Genomic DNA, 16,764 nt, shown 5'->3' on the forward strand with positions numbered 1-16,764 from the left:
GTCCTATTGATCCAAAATAAGCAGGAGAAACTAAAAATTCACTTCAAACAAAAGCTTGGGTCGAATGAGGATACTGGTAAATGTTTTCTCAGTGGTTCACAAAGAAGGGGTTGAGAGACACTGAAGGGGGGTTGCAGGATGCTTTCCAAAAATACAAGAGAAATTTAAATAATTTTAAGTGGTATATTTTTTCCACTACTGAAATTTGTGCTTAAATGTAAGTGTGTATAAAAACTCCCTAAAATGCAAATTTGTAGATAATGCTTTGTTAACCGCCTCCAGGGATGGTGGGGATGCCCGGGACATGGCGCTATAGTTGTGGGGTCCACAGGCTGAAAATTTTAGGAACTCCTGCTCTTATTCTTTGTCCACACAGGATGGTGAGTTAGAACACTCAATCCTCAGCCCCTTCCTGTACAAGTTATTGTGTTAACCACAATGAACCGTTAGAGGGCAGTAATGTACTAGTGTTTGCCTGTGCATGCTCAAAAGAAGAAGAAGCCGTCCCCTTGTTGTATCTTTATCGTATTTTTAGCTAACCATGTTGGCGGTTGTAAAGAGTATGAAGCCAGTGTGAGCAGTGTATTCACCGTCTAATGTTGTGTCACTTCAGAGGTAAATATCACCGTATTTAGCCATTATGGAGAAACGAATCATGTGCATTTTAAGTGCATTAATTTTAATAATTTGCAATGTCAGTTAGCTTGACAAGCTAGTCTTGAGTGTTCTGGAAGAGTCCACACCATACACACCACTGTTGCTATGGTTACATTGTTGCCCTAAAGACTCCTGACCGTTGCTTTGAAACACGGACTCCCTTTTCTATGTTGAGAGATTATTGTTGGGAAAAAAGCAGCTGTAATTTTTGTTCCATGCTCTCTTTTCGGGGCAAGCAGGTGATAAACTTCTTCAAACATGGTGCAGCTGCATGTGAAGAGAGGAGATGACAGCCAGTTTCTTTTTAACACCACCGTGGACGCTCCTCTGGTGACGGTGATCCAGCAAATAACAGCCATTTACAACGGGAGACTCAAAGTGGACAGAATATGTTCAGGTGGATAAGACATACATTATTTTGAGAAGTGTTGTTAGGCTGCACTCACTCTTGCTGCTTTACTGCTACTTTTAACCTTATGCTGTAGGCCTGTGTCTGTTACTCACATAAGCTATATGCCAACTCATTTTCAAACCCTGATAAACCGGAACAGGAGGATTATATCTTTATTAAGCAGCTATACGTTTTGGTATATGCTAATTTTTTTTTCATCTGCTTTCTTAAACTCTCAGTGTTATACATGTATTTTTGTCTAGTGTATAAAAAGACATGCTCTTAATCAAGTAGCATGCACTCACACTGACCTGTCTGTATGTTAATGGTTCCTCAGAGATCCCTGAGCTCGCAGATCATGGCATTTCTCTCCCACCAAACATGCAGGGGCTTACGGATGAGCAGATAGTGGAACTGAAACTGAAAGATGAATGGGAAGACAAATGTGTGCCCAGTGGAGGGCCAGTATTTAAGAGGGATGAACTTGGGAGAAGGAACGGACATGGTGAGACTAGCTTTGTCATGATACCAGATTTTCAAACTTTGACATGACACTTGTAAAAACCAAACAATATTGACACCTGTTTTCACACCACTGCATCAAAAGGAAAAGTCCTAAGAACACAAAATCTAAAACTTTCTTGTCAAACATTGCAGGTGAACTTCTGTTACACTGTCTAAATTGCACAAAGACATTAGGCATTGTAGTTTCTGTAAAGTTTGGGTACTATGTAATTCCATCAACCATTAAAAATAACATAACATTTTGTTGTAAAATACATGGAATCAGTGAAAGTATGTGGTTCTAAGCTACTTATTTTAACAACAGAATTATCATAAAATCACATGCCTAAAATGATCTTTTATAGACCATCCTCTTCACAATAAGTCTGGCTGAAGTTAAGGTGTTATCAGAGTTAGCTGTATTGGCCAAGTATGCCTACGCAACAAGGAATTCAGCTCTGGTTAGCTTTGCTTTCGGTGTACAAAAATTAAATATTAAATACAAAAAGTAAATAATACTGAAAACATATTAAAGAAAATGTGTACAAGCTATTGTTAGGTGTTTTTTCTAGTATATACAAGTCTGAGTGCACTGATAGTATGGCTGCAAGATGCTCAAAGGGTGTAAGAATGCTGACTAGACATGATCAGAGGTATAAAATATGCAAGATGTGGGGAGATTTACATGAGGTACATAATATAATTAAAGAAAGTTGACATTAATTTGTGCAAATGTGCGTATGAGGTGAGACGTTTTTCCACAGTGAGTTTTGGTTGTTGTATTAAACTGCAAAATTTACCATATCTGAGTTGGCATTTATACATCTGATCAGGATTTCGTTGTGTGCCTTAGAATTTCTACATGATTTAAACACCATTTAACATAGCAAATGTGTCAAGTCGCCAGTGAGTCTAAATTAGATAGCATGCATGTCAATTAAAAATGGGGACTCCTGATAAAGATGTCTTCACTTTGTCCTCCTCCAGCTCCAAATGATAAAATGAAAGAGGTGTTGATGAAGACAGTGGAAGAAGCAAAGGCACTAATATCAAAAGTGAGTCTACGTGTAAACACTAAACAGTTATATTTGTTCACCTAACTGCAATATTTATAATCAAATCTGTATTTTTCTTTAAGAAACAAGTCCAAGCAAACATTTGTGTCACTATGGAGATGGTTAAGGAAGCGCTGGATCAGCTGAGGGGGGCAGTAATGATTGTGTACCCCATGGGGTTGCCTCCCCACGACCCCATCAGGATGGAGTTTGAGGACAAGGAAGATCTTACAGGAACACAGGTAAAAACATGGCTTCAGTTCCTTATTATGGCCAAGAAATTAGTTGTAGTGAACAATAAAGATATACGTATGTTACGGTAGTTATTGTTTGGTACATTTGAAGGTGAAGCTGTCCTCACTTTTTAACTCTACTTTTTTCATTCTCCTTCACTCCTGTGCATGTGCCCTCTCCATCTGTCTTCATACTTCAGGCATCTCTGCAGGTGATCACGGAGGACGAATGCCAGCTCTGGTGGGCTGCCAAAGAGATGCAGAGAGGGAAAAAACTGCAGGACTATATTGGCAAAAATGAAAAGACAAAACTTGTGGTCAAAATCCAGAGGGTGAGAGCCATATCAGCTGTATACTTTTGTGTTGAAGGGTAGCCAATTGAATTGTTTTAAGGTTTTAAAAATAAATGTAAAATATGTTTTCAAAATTTTGTTCCCCTTAGAAAGGACAGGGGGCACCAGCGAGAGAGCCCCTCGTCACTGATGAGCAGCATAAACAGATGATGATGAATTTCTACAGAAGGCAAGAGGAGCTCAAGGTATAGCCAAATTTCAATGCAACAGTTGCATATCCTGAAAATTGTATTACTGCTTGTACTGAATGTAGCTTTTTCTGGTACATTTTTTAGAAACTGGAGGAGGCAGATGATGACAGCTACTTGGATTCAGAGTGGTCAGACAGACAGGCGCTCAAAAAACAGTTTCAAGGCCTCACAAACATCAGATGGGGACCAAGATGAAAAAAACATCCTCTTAGAATTTCTTCCTTTGACTGCTGCTCTGAAGTTGTACTTTACAGTCCAGCATACAACAGAGACAAGAAGCCTTCTCATCATTTTAAAAAAATCTTTACTGCTGGTTTTATTGGTGCTCTTGCAAGGAATATTATATACAGCCAGTGTGTTCATATGCCTTGTTTCTAGACTAAACCTCCACACATTTTTTCTGCACTGAAATATGAAGAAAATCTCTGGACAGATAAATAAGACTAACTAGGTATTTCTGATTTATTCAACTTAAATCTGATTCCTGGGTTCCATCACAGATGTTTTTACTCTTTATTTTAAAAATGTACATCTTAGTTGAAGCCGTGAATGCAAAATTAAATTTAAGTTTGATCTACATTTGTTATACTTTTTGTTGTGCGTTAAAAATAACACAAATATAAAGCATACGGAACGATTTCCAATGCAGCCCTTGTTCACATCATGTTCATACATTTTATATTAATGGCATGTTGACATTCAGTTTAGTCTCAGAGGTAGTGATTCAGTTGGAACACAGTGTTACATCCATTGGAGTGCAGGGACAAGGATGCTACACCTTTCCTCTCTTTGTCTCCAATCAGTGACACGCACACTCCTCTAAAAGTCAGCGCTCAAGCAGCAGGAAGTTTCCACAAAGTCGATGGCCGTTCCAGCTCTGGTCCCAGCAGGGATGAGGAAGCCGTAGAGTTCAGAGTGAGTGTTTCATTCACTTGAGGGTTGAAATGTGAGCACACATTAACAGAGCCAATTCAGTGATTCAGAGAGGTGCGGCTGGTTTCAAGGAACACTTCCTTAACAAACAAAAAAACATCCTGTTTGCAAGGACATGTTGATGCAAAGACAAAATCCACCTTTAGTATGCTTTCTTCATCTATTTTTTTCCAAGAGACAGGTGTCAGTTGTGGGGAGAGAAAGTATCTATTGGCCCATGGTATGAATGACTTCCAATTTTCAATACCAACAATGTAATTTTACAACAGGGAAACCACTTTTTGGGTCCATTTTTGTCAAAGCAGTAAACTATAACATCTAAACAACTTAAAGAAATAACTGTCTCTCAGTAGTTAAAAAATACCACAGGGAATTGGAGATGCCACAGTGTTTCATGGTCCCTTGTGACAAATTTTAGGTGAAATAATGAAAAAAGATCCTTGTTAAATTCTTTGGTTTCTGGTTATTCATAAGATTCATTGATAGAGCTGCTTTGAAACCACTTTATGAGAAATAGGAGGAAATTTTTTATGAAATTTCATTTAAAAAATATCATCTGGTCGTTTCCCTTATAAGCTTATTTCCAAAAGTGTCAGCAACAAAAATAAGTTTTGCAGATATATTACTGTTTACAAAACCTTTTCTAACAAATGAATTAATTTTTTTAGCAGTGATTTTGTTTCACATTTACAGTCTTGCCTGCTAAATCAATCAAGCTGGATTAGTGTCTTATACAGTTACAATCATTTTAAGCCTGTCCTCTTAATCTTGGTACTGATCCAGTTATTTTCTAAACTAGTAAAAAAAAAAATTGAACTGAATCTGCCTGGGCCTGTGGTTCCTTAGGACAACAAATTTAAGGCCACATGCAAGGACAGCCCGCCTCTGAAATTCCTTTTCACACATGACCCTCACAGCCAGTGATTTTACCTGTCTGGTGGGAGAGAGGGGTGTATCAGGAGACAAAGGAGGACGTAAGGAAAATGCTGCAGTCTCATCCATGATTGTAGTTGAAGCAGCAGTCTGATGCTATGATGAAAATTTCTGCCTTTGTATAATGGCCCTGATGAATTCAGAGTATCAACTAAGGAGAGGAGCAGATCATAGTGGTAAACCTGACTTTGATAAAAGGGAATAATTGTGCAGGAAATAGGACATTCCAGACCTCCAGATGAGACGTAATATTTGTTATTATTTAGCTGCTAGTTGTGTTTATCAGCAATGCCGTTCATGTGTGTGTGAGAGAGGGATGGCAAGAATGGCATTTTCCCTGTTTGTAGCTTTTAAGGCATGATAAATTGCCATCTTACTCCTGTCTTATTCTACACTTCCAGTTAGTTTTGGCTGACCGCAGGGGTCAGCCCTACACATGGGTCTGTATGTGACTGCCTGACTAACTTACTATACTTTTAGAACCGTGCAGAGTTACATGAACAGAAGAGTAACAACATCTAAGGGTGGAGCACTGTGGGTACCTTGTTTGGGGGAGTAGGCGGAGCTACTCCTCTCCCCTGTCTGGCATTTCAACAGGCATCCCAGATAGTTGCAGTCAGCCATACACTAGGTTTAAACCTAATCTTGTTTTGCATTGAAAAGAAGGAAGCTGTTTCCATTTTCCATGTAGACCTTGAAGAGCCAAACTTTGATGCTTTTAAATCCAAACTCAACTTATTTTTCCACCTTTTCTTCCAAATAGCAGCTTATTCTTTCAGTAACTTCAGGTTTTGTGCTTGTTGATCCCTTAACTCAATTTGCATCCTGGCGAATCTGTGCTGGGCCCATGGTCTGTTCCTATAAAAAATATTAACCCCCTTGGGTGTTTAACCCTTTTATTGACTTTATAAATCAATCATGGTCAATATAATTTGGCTTTTTACATTTCATAAAAAAAAACTCTTTAATGTCAAGTGAAAACATATTTCTACTTAATAATGTAAACTAAACAAAAATAATTAAATAATGGACTACTTAAATATTCACACCTTCAAGTCAGAAAAAAGGGTAAAATATTCAAGGGGTGAATACTTTTTATAGGCACTGTAATTTACAGCCTTGGTGCTCTTCTACCAATGTATTTCTGTGCCTCAAGAGCTCAGGTATCATCTGTATGACTTTGGAGGTTGCTTGTCTTCTTCATATTCTCCATGTTTACATCATATATAATTATCCAAACTGTTATTTTACTTCCTTTACTTGCCCGTTGAGCCTTGAAGCTCTTCCTGACAGTTCTTACTGTAGACCTTAAAAGGTAGATACTGACATCTTTTACAAAGCCTTTGATGTCAGTTCATGATTCAAATAAAGTTGACATTCAATACAAATGTAATATAATGGCTTCCCCTAAATGACCAATGCAGCCAAGTAAGTTCTGAGCAGTAAACAGTTTTTAACCTACATTTTGAGCTTATTCATTGGTCAGTGTGAGTATATACAACTTCTGAACAATTACAGGAAATACTTTACCACCCATTTTTTAGCTTTAATCCTGGTTGACCCTTTAAAATGTCCAGTACTGCAGTTTCACGTGAAATTACATTCTTCTAAATGCCAAAAAAGTTGATCTTTTGTTAATCCAAAGCTTGGAGCTGCTGTAGAAGACTGAATAATTCCTGAAGGTGGTTAACAGAATTCATAGGTCACGGTGCGATTAACATGAGCTGCCGTTCAAATAAGAATTCATCCATATCTCCTGCATGATCATCTCTCTGCGCTCAATCCTCTCCGCACGTTCAGCCGCTTCGCTCACATACGTCACTTCCTCCCAGTCGTGTATCGCCTTCCTTTCTGTAGCTGAGATTAAAGAGCTTTCTGTCCCGTCTTTATCATCATCGTCCTCATCATCATCCTCATCATCATCGTCCTCATCATCCTCCTGACATCTTGCTGCCTGGTTACCAGACTTGGATGTGAGTCTGTGATCTCTGATTTGGCGCCCTCTGCAGGTCACTCGCACTGACACAGCCAGTAACGTGAGGAGAAGGCCGACACACACACTAGAGGTGAAGAACAGCGCAGCTGTTTCTGGATGCTCTATGGAGGAAATAAAGAGTGAAGAATTAAAAATATGGATTAGGTGTTTATTCCTGGGTGCTTAAATGTGTATTATTTTTACCTTTGATGTAAGCATAGGTGAGAAGAGAGTTACTCATCATAGCTCCTGAGTTTTCAGGCCTTCTTGACCCTTTGGAGGAAGGTTCCTCCAGATCTGCAGGAGGAGCTGTTGAGAAAATTCAAGTAACTGCAAAACTTTAAAGGCAACCAAAATCCTGAAGCTGAAACATATCGAATGACATGATACCTTTCTGTGTGGTGGCAGTAGGAGATGAGGTGGAGCTGAATATGTAAGGGTCTGCCTCCCTTAGTAAAGTCCGTGGCACTATTAGAAGAAAGACAGAGGTCAGTTGCAGGCTAAGAACCTGGCATTCCAGTGCTGTCTAAGGGGTCTCAGGGGTCAAAGTACATAAATGCTCTCTCATGTCAAAACATCAACTATGAAAGTTTTAGTAAATTGGGTTACCCAGCCTACTGAGTTGGCAGACTTCTATCTCAAATTACACTGAAACATTGGAGATGGAAGCACATGATTGGTTATGGTTACAGACTTTTAAAATATTTGACATATTCTGTCGCTATAATGATACATTTGTATTTCTTCAGATGGTTAGAGGTCTGTTAATATATAGAAATCATTGTAGAAAGGAAACTATAACATACATTCTTTTAATTTGAAATGTAAATGACTCAAAGGTTCAAAATGTTCAGGAATAGCCCTGGTAGATCACTTCAGCCAGAAGCCAGGTTATGGCTGTACTCACTGCAATACAATCCTTTGAGCTCTACAGCCGATGCCTTCATTTGCCACTTGCATGGTCAAAGTGTTTACGTGGAGTCCTTTGCACACATGGACTTCAACATTTTTCAGGGTAAGCTGCACGTATGAATGCAAACTGTTGAATTTTTCAACTTTGGCCAAGTCAACACATAGATGGGTATTTCTTATAATTTTTATGACCACACATGCTGCGTTCTTATAAACATTTTCATCCATGTGAAAACAGAAATACATTTCAGTGCAGTAAAGAGCATGCCGTGTCAAATGAAGTCCGTCCTTCATTGTGCGGGCAAAGCAGTTCACTCAGAGACAACAATGATGTCCATGAGATGCAAAATTTCTCACCATTTCTCTATGATAAAAATTTGTTTTTCAAAATTGTCCCCTTAATCAGGTCTTATCCTAAAAGGCAAACGCTGGCAGCAGGATCTGCATCCAAGGAGTTTTGTTTGAAGCTGCAGTAACTTCCATTCAGGCTCCTCTGCATGTCGCAATTATAAAGCTGGCACAAGCATGGCAATGAAATTAAACAGAGGGGAAACTGGCACAGAGTATGATGTTATAAGTCCCCCATTTTCAAAAACACCCAGCCACAAGTTTTAAAGGCCTTTTTTCCTTATATACCCCTGGTAAAATCTGGAACGTACTTTAAGTCATGTCTTGCTTTCTTTCCAGGCATGAATGCATGAAAAAGGCTGAGGTGTCTAACAACATCATTGAAAGCAGGTTTTATTTTATTTTAAGCCACTTTGAAATGAAATAATATGAAAACCTGGTCCATCCAAGGATCATATTAACAACAGTCTGACAGACCCACTGAATCTAGATTAGTCATCAGCATACCACACCCCACATCCAAACCTCTGCTAAACCTTGTCCCACAATAGATGACATTTTCACATTACAAATACTTTTTTCCAATTGTGCTGATAAACGGTGGACAAGGCCAACACTGACTGCTTTGTGTGAAATGGAGCCAATGGTGCCAGTCAGAAGAATTTTATCAACCCCAGCCTGACATCAGATTTCTACACTTTGATATATGAACAATGCCGCTGTATGACCTCACTGGCATCTGTGCCAATCATAGGAAGTGTACCAGGATGTGAAGCTCAACCCACAAATCTGAGCTGTTATTCCCCCACCATTTCCCATGGGGTTGATATGATAAGAACAGCTGATGGCAGAGATCAGCAGATAACACAGTAGGAAACTACAAATGTTCACTGACTGATCTATCACATAATTAATGAAGGCAAACACAAAAACAGGCATGATGTGAGCTACTGTTAATGCCATGTAAACCTGAGGAAGCAGAAAGAGTCGTACCACAAGAATAGACCACGCTGAGATACTTCCTGGTTCCTGGAAAGCAGGGGTCCCGAAAGGTCTGGTTGCTGACAGCAACAGTACACTTCTGTTTGCTGTAGCAGGACCTGGACACCAAGTGTACAGCCTCGTGGTTCAGGCACTCTGTAGGGAAAAGCAAAGAGCCTGTCTTTAATACTCATTCATCTCTGGGACTGAGCTCATACAGCTGTAAAAAAGGAACCAATGATTCAGTGTTTTGCATGAGTTTGGTTGTAATTTAACTACTAAGAAAACAACTTCTCTAGCAACCATCCTTTCCAATCATAGCAACAGTGAACTAACTCAGTTCATCTTCCTTCTAGAGCTGTGGTGTTCAGATGGGAGATACATTGCAATCTTGTACAAGGCCATTTGTAAATGCCCTTTTCAAAGCAGACATAGCATTCATACCAGGAAAAATAACAGGTGTATCCAGTACCATTAATGATGGCTAGAGCAGAGACAAATGGAATGCAGCCATTATTAATGTAATTAGTTACACCTGTGCTTTTGCTGCCTTGGAGATATCAAAACACGATCTGTGGGAAAAGACTGCTGTACATCACTGTTTTTATTTCTCATTTGTTACGTCTACCTTTATCATAGCTAGGCCCACAGAACTGGCTGAGCCCTGAAAAACCCAGAGAATGAGTGCTCCCCCATTGTGATTTTATTGATGATATCAATGTAAGTTAACCTTGCAAAGCAGATGGATACGCCGGTTTCCGTGTTTCTCACTGGCAAATCCATCTTGCAAAGCTACCATCTGAACCGTTTGGGCTCGGTTAGAAAGTGACAGGACCAATCAGTGATGAGGGGCAGTGCTTTCGGGCGGGCGCGGCGGAGTCGTGACGTATGCAAGCAGCAACAAGAGGCCAGTGCAGAAATGGCAGAAGACATTAGCGTGGATGCTGCCAAAGTGTCAGTTTTATCAGGACTTGACGACATTTCTTCGTTAAAAGAAGAACAAAGAACTGCACTGAGTTGTTTTCTTTAAAAAAAAAACGACAAAAGTTGTATACTGACATGTCTACAGATGCCATGGTTCGCGTTATGCAGTTCTCTATGGATTCACTCCTCAGTAGCTGCTACGTCATGCGTTTTGTTGCTCTGATTTGCCCGTAAAGATGCGACAGACAGAACGTTCATCCAATCACCCTCTGAGTTTTTTCAAAGCCTCTGCCCTTTCCCAAACGCTGTGTAGGAGAGGTTTTCCAGATAGATGTGTGAAACAAATCCATCTGGCGTGTCAGGTTAGATGTATGTGTGTTGGATCAGCAGCATGGCTAACAATTCCCTCATTTTGGAGCTGGGTTCTGATGTTAGAATTATTTGTTGGTGCTACTTTTTAACCACTTTTCAACATGTTTTCTGCCCGTTTTCTTACTTCTTTTTACCTCTGTTAACATATTTTTGCAGTTTGCTGCACCTGTTTAGACACTTTTTTGCCACTTACAACCCAGTTCTACCACTGTACCAAACAAATCCATCTGATGTGTCAGGTTAATCTTAATCTTCACCAGTTTCAACCAATTTTTGCCACTTTTCACCTATGTTTTGCAATTTGTTTACTTAATTTGGATCCCCATTAGCTGTACCCTGGAGCATAGCTAGTCTCCCTGTGGTCCAAGCTAAAAACAAGCATATTTACAGGCATATCATATATACATTTAAATTTACAAGAAAGCCCCACAGTCTGTGCAAACCATTACATTTTGGAAAGAGAATTAAAATCATACTTTACAAAAATCCAGAAACTTATAATATCCATATAACTTTACAATAATTTTTGTAAAAAAAAAAAAGTAAATGCAATTATATTCTATTAAAGTTGTCTCAGCTTTTTTGGCTTCATTATTTTCTTATGTGCACATTATGGCTTAGCTTTGAAGTCTGACATTACTTTCCAAATAGTCCTGTTCAGTGTACTAATCCACATTGTTAACATCACCCATAAAAAGGTGATGCTGTTTTTAAGAAAAGGGGTTTACATATGAAAAAGGTTATATTTATACTATAACATGAATACATAAATGAATAAAATATTTTTGTTGCTTTGATAAGAGTATCATTATTCAGGTTAAAATATGTATGTCACTGATTAACTTTACAATGGACCATGATTTTGTTGATTATCTCTTGGCCCCTAATTTTGAAGGGCCCTATAAAGCCCCCCCCCCAACCCCCCACCCACACACACACTTTATGGGCAGCCCTGTTTACAGCTACATTAAACACAATGTTTTTTTAATCATAAACCATTAAATTTTACTCATGGCATTGTCTGCATGAAGAGTTTTCATGCATTAAATGATAAATTGGAAGGGCCCTCTTGGCGATTTTATAGTCATTTGAGTGAATGGTCATTACCCAGCCTTCATAAAAAGTAGAGACTGGTAGTTTTTAAAAAGTGTTTGGATTTCCAATGAATTGTAATTACAATATCTTTGTACCCTGTGATTAAATAAACATTGTGACTTACTCTGACCAAAATTTGGAAAACTAAATTACATGCAAACTACGATTTTTAATCTCCCTTGACATAAGGTTTAATAAACAGGATTTTCAATTCTTTTTCCTGTGTTATGTGCACACACATGCACAAGTATGGGAAACAGGGATTCTTTGATTCCCATGGCATTTTCATTGCTGTGATTCATCCTCACATGCAAATGCACACAGGAACGTGCATTAGCATACACGCATGTGCGTGCAGGAAGAATAGCACTGTTTTCAATGTCAGTGCCAAGTGTGGCAAATTTCTGTGGAAGAACCACACACTGAAAGGTTGTGTGTCATGGCTTAGAGGAAGACAGAGACTTATAGAGGACAGTTTGTCCCATCCATCCATCCATCCATTATCCCCTTATCCTGTTTGGGGTTGCAAGGGCTGGAGCCAATCTCAGCTGCCAGTGGGTGAGCAGCGGGGTACACCCAAGATTGGTTGCCAGTTACAAGGCTGACATGTCGCAGTTTTCTGTTAAAATCAATTAAATTTTAAGAATTGAACTAAAAACTCTTGACAGATTCATCAATTTGTCCAAGGTGCATGGGTGTCTGTGTGAGTTCCCATAGGTTGCTTTAGTTTGAGGGTTCTGTAAATGTCCATGCTCGCTCACTGTCACAAGTTACCTGAACATGCAAATACAGCACAAACATTTTCACAGTTTACAGTGCAGACAGTGTATTAAAACAACCAATAGGGAGTGATTTCACACTACTCCACTGCTCATAATTCTCCAGACAAGGCTCTCGTCCTGTTATATTCTACTCAGTTAAAGCTATTATTCTGAGGTTTCAGAATTAATTTCTAAATCATCAGATTATTGAAAATGTTCATGTTTTCAGCTATTCCCTCCTACTACACAGTCAGTTTCCCCACTGTAGAGGAAAGCATCTGTGAAATTCCACATGATGAAAACACTGTCTATTCCGTTGACTCACCAAACGGGGGTGGTCTGGTCAACTGTGAGGGGCAGGTGTCAGTCTGACCCAGACTTCTCCCATAGACAGCTGCATAGATGATCAGAACCTTGGGGGGCTTACAGCGTAGGACCATGGTCTCTCCATCACACACCACATGTCTTTTGTGTTCAGCTGAATAAAGTGAAAAACAATCAGGATAGAGCTTTAATGCTGATGATGTCAACAGGAAAGTCAGGGATGGGGTTATGGGCCAAAGAGGAGTTTAAAGAGACTGGTTTAACTTCTGTTGAATCAGGTGGCACTGCACTAATTGTGACTTGAACCTGTGTGCTAAAATGCTCTTTACTATGTGCTGCTCACTTTACTAGTGGATTGTTTGTTTATTTCTTTCGTGTATGCTTCTGTGGAGGCAGCTAAATAAGTGCAGCTCTTGAGTCCAGGATAAATTCCCCCTACAGGACAATAAATTGCTTTTATATTGTAAAAGACTATATTGCAATTTAAAGCAGCATTCCATGTTATATTTCAACACCTCATCATATCATATCGTATTGTATGTAAATGCTCACTTGGTTTACACTTGTAGTCCACGTGGAGGTATTTGGTCTTGCCAGGGCAGGGGTCCTTCCCAAACAGCAGGTGGTTGACAGGCAGCTGACAATCTCTGTGACTCTGACACTCTGACAGCAGCTTCTGTACAGGAAACAACAGATAGACTCAGCATTTATCAGCTTACAGCTGAAGAAAAACAAATCAGATGCAAAAAAGATGAAGCACAAACTATGTGGCAAATGCAACAGAGTGGTGAGTTCACTATAGAATAAAAACAAATATAGAGAGAAAATTCCCCCAGTAAATCTCCCAAAATTGCTAAGCATCTACCTTTGCCCAACAGGACTAGTAAGAACAAAATGTGCTGTGTTTCACATTATGAAATGCACCTGTAGAGCAGTAAAAGCAGAGCAGCTGTAGTTGTGGGCTCTGTGTGGAGGGTCTGCTCTGCAAAGCCGTGCCTCTCCGCTCCCATAAAACGCAGACTGGATGGAGATGGTGGAGTGGCGTGGGCAGTGGAGTCGTAGAGGCTGTCCGTCACAGGCCTGAGCAGAGTGGCTGGTGATGATCCTGGACAGGTAGTCTGTTACAAAGGAGGCACTAGTTAGGCTGAAATGCAGAGGGAAACATGCAGTGGTATAAAGGGGCATTTCACAAGATTTTAGTCATGATCTTCAGTTTTTTTCATCATGAAGAGTAAGACTGTCAAAACCAATGTCATATATATTTCCTACAGTCTATGGTTTTCACTTAACCATACTACTATACAACCACTTAGACAAAGCTTTGCCTTGAAGGGCCAAAAAGGTTCTACAGTTACTTAACTTTACAGGGTTTGGGGGAAAAGCAGAGAAAATGTTGTTAAAATGGATTTGAATTTTGAAGCACTAAATTACAACATTTGTTTAATAGGGGTTTAAAAAAATCCCACTGTATCAGTGGGAATCAGCAGGTTTGTTTGGCCTCTTATGAGCTCTTGTCTCGAGTTGCTTTGGAAAACTCCTCCATCAAAGTGCTGACTGCCAGACCTTTTTTCCTGGGTGGTAAACTCTGCCAACTGGCAGCCAGCTTAGCACTGTTTACTTGTGTGTAAATGTGATAAAGTTACACCTAAATAAAAGGCCCATTTTGAGGTGTTTGCAATGTGTGCAATGTTATGCAGATGTGATTGAATTTATTTAAAGGGGATTTGGAGAACCATTTTCTTCATTTTCTTTTTAATTTTTAGGCCCAGTGAATTAAGATATTTGTGCTGGTTCAATGATACTATACACCTCATATCTAAAACTCCACTTTGCTACCCAATATAAGATAAAAAGAGCTTGAGAAAATAACCAAAATGGACTCACTGTCACATGAGTAAAATAAAATACATACATGTACAGTATGTTTCTTTGGGGCCTCTATACTGTATATCATATACTTTTAGCAACATTTCTTTTTTTTAAGATTTATTTTTGGGCTTTTATGCCTCTACTGACAGAGAAGGACAGTGGACAGAATTGGAACCCAGGCTGACTGAGTACATGGGGCGCACCTTAAACCACTAGGCCACTTGCACTCCATTAGCCATATTTTTTTGAGAGGGTCTGGCTTCAGACTGTACATCTCTGATGACCCCTCTTGCAGGCCATTCATGTCAGAACAGGAACACACACTAAAACTTTTGAAATAAAATCAGATTAAACTTCTGTTTCGGGACAGGCTATGGGTTAAGGTAAAGGTTGGCTACCAAGAGTTTAAAGTTAGAAAACTGACCTTCAAAACCTGATAACAAAACATTTAATTTAAAAAAAAAAAAAAAGATATTATAGACAGCGGAATTAATACATTTTTAAAGCAGCACAAGGTAGCCTGGGTTGCAACATAGCAGCACCACTGGAAGTAAAGCCAAGTAAATAGTCTGCTTACAGGAAAAAGTTTGATCTCCATGAAAACATTCTAACTAAGCTAAGGTAGCTTATGTAGCTCTGTTAGCTGCTTAGCTATACAGATACCGAGGTTATATAGCTAACAGAAAAAAAATGAAGCTAACTCACAAAGCAATTAAATAAACTACCTGGCTACATTATATTTTTGCTAAAGCCCACGTTGCTGACGCCCACATTGCTAAAGCCAACATTGCCAAACCTAACTTAGCTACGATGGCTTATGTAATAACATTAGTAATGTAGCTAGCATGCTATGTTGGCATTAGCTTAGGCAAATGAAGCTAAAGTGAGCTACTGTTCATGTAACTACCTTTAAAATGGATCTATACATAATTTAATCCTGGATTAGACCTCTGACCCTTTCTCTGTTATATTTATTAAATGTTGCTTAGTCTGTACTGCTTGTAATGTCTTAATTTAATGAATGTAACTTCCAGATTTTGTTTATGAATTAAGTTGATTTTTTTAATCTAAACTTTGAAATATGCTACTGTCTCTGATAGAGACAGCGACTCACAAGAATGGTCTGTGAGGCCACTGAAATCAGATTTGTGACCCACTTCTGGGTCCCACCCCACCAGTTGAGAACCACTGCATGAGGCAACTCCACTCCCCAAACTATGTCCACATGCTATGTTAAAAGTTGTGCAAAAATAAGGATCTGATGAATTGCTGAAATTTCATGAACATCAGCACACTGAAGAAGCAGACTACACCAACCTTATCAGCTACACCACACACCATATTAACACACGTTTCTCTCCCTCACTGTAGCTATTAATAAACCACTTAAAAGAATGCATGAGAAACAAAATCACTTGGAGGGCTTCTAAGGACAAACTCAGATTCATGCCCTCGTCCTCCCCCAGCCTCATCTACATCTTTATTACCACTTCCATCATCTTACTTGAAAAGTCAGCCAGTCCATTCATGCGTCTGGTCCACAGCAGTAAAGTCAGGTAGAAGAGGCTGTGACTCCAGTCAAGTCCGAGATAAGGACGCGTCCGGTTCATGACTCGCATCTCCCGTCTCTGAGATCATATTAGAGACACTAAAAGTTCACTGGGAGCTGAAGGACTTTAAAATAACCGAGACATCGAGGTTAAATAATTCAAGCTCCGTCTCCTTGAGGTACCGCTTCATCCATGTATCTTCTTTACAGTTCCCCAAAACAGACCCTGTTCATCGCAGTAAGGACCACAGAGGAGGCTGGAAAAAGCAGCTGCGCAACAAGTTGTTCAAAAGTGACACAAGAGCGGATTTAACCCGGCTCAGAGTGACTCTCCGGTCGGACTTTGTTGCAGCTCAGCTCCGTAGATTCATGAATAAACGCATGTGGAAACTGAAAGCGTCTTA

General features: G+C 39.5%; 2 protein-coding genes across 3 annotated transcripts; one reads left to right on the plus strand and one right to left on the minus strand.

Moving 5' to 3' along the window:
* Nucleotides 1-484: 484 nt before the first annotated feature.
* On the plus strand, nt 485-3,963 carry cfap298 (cilia and flagella associated protein 298). Of its 2 annotated transcripts, none has more exons than XM_041801175.1 (8): nt 485-615; nt 897-1,054; nt 1,386-1,553; nt 2,540-2,607; nt 2,691-2,849; nt 3,041-3,172; nt 3,283-3,378; nt 3,469-3,963. In XM_041801175.1, exons 2-8 carry the CDS (start codon nt 916-918, stop codon nt 3,577-3,579), a joined length of 873 nt encoding a protein of 290 aa, XP_041657109.1. In that variant the 5' UTR covers nt 485-615; nt 897-915; the 3' UTR covers nt 3,580-3,963. The 2 variants fall into 2 exon arrangements, with proteins under 2 accessions (XP_041657109.1, XP_041657107.1); XM_041801173.1 differs by having other exon boundaries at nt 501-615; nt 894-1,054.
* Nucleotides 3,672-16,764, minus strand: eva1c (eva-1 homolog C (C. elegans)). Its single transcript, XM_041801172.1, has 8 exons — nt 16,316-16,764; nt 13,867-14,060; nt 13,495-13,618; nt 12,944-13,096; nt 9,479-9,622; nt 7,616-7,693; nt 7,430-7,534; nt 3,672-7,347 (listed from the first exon to the last, which is right to left on the minus strand). Exons 1-8 carry the CDS (start codon nt 16,428-16,430, stop codon nt 6,965-6,967), a joined length of 1,296 nt encoding a protein of 431 aa, XP_041657106.1. The 5' UTR covers nt 16,431-16,764; the 3' UTR covers nt 3,672-6,964.

The sequence above is a fragment of the Cheilinus undulatus genome, linkage group 12 (genome assembly GCF_018320785.1).
Source record: "Cheilinus undulatus linkage group 12, ASM1832078v1, whole genome shotgun sequence".
Lineage (NCBI taxonomy): Eukaryota > Metazoa > Chordata > Actinopteri > Labriformes > Labridae > Cheilinus > Cheilinus undulatus.

Excerpts from the sequence above, each read along its gene's own strand:
- cfap298 (XM_041801175.1), top strand. The coding sequence starts at position 916 with ATGGTGCAGCTGCATGTGAAGAGAGGAGATGACAGCCAGTTTCTTTTT. Across the intron at positions 1,554-2,539 it reads TGGGAGAAGGAACGGACATG|CTCCAAATGATAAAATGAAA; the intron begins GTGAGACTAGCT and ends GTCCTCCTCCAG. Across the intron at positions 2,608-2,690 it reads CAAAGGCACTAATATCAAAA|AAACAAGTCCAAGCAAACAT; the intron begins GTGAGTCTACGT and ends TTTTTCTTTAAG.
- eva1c (XM_041801172.1), bottom strand. The coding sequence starts at position 16,430 with ATGCGAGTCATGAACCGGACGCGTCCTTATCTCGGACTTGACTGGAGT. Across the intron at positions 13,097-13,494 it reads GGACTACAAGTGTAAACCAA|CTGAACACAAAAGACATGTG; the intron begins GTGAGCATTTAC and ends CACTTTATTCAG. Across the intron at positions 7,694-9,478 it reads CAGCGTGGTCTATTCTTGTG|TGCCACGGACTTTACTAAGG; the intron begins GTACGACTCTTT and ends TTCTTCTAATAG.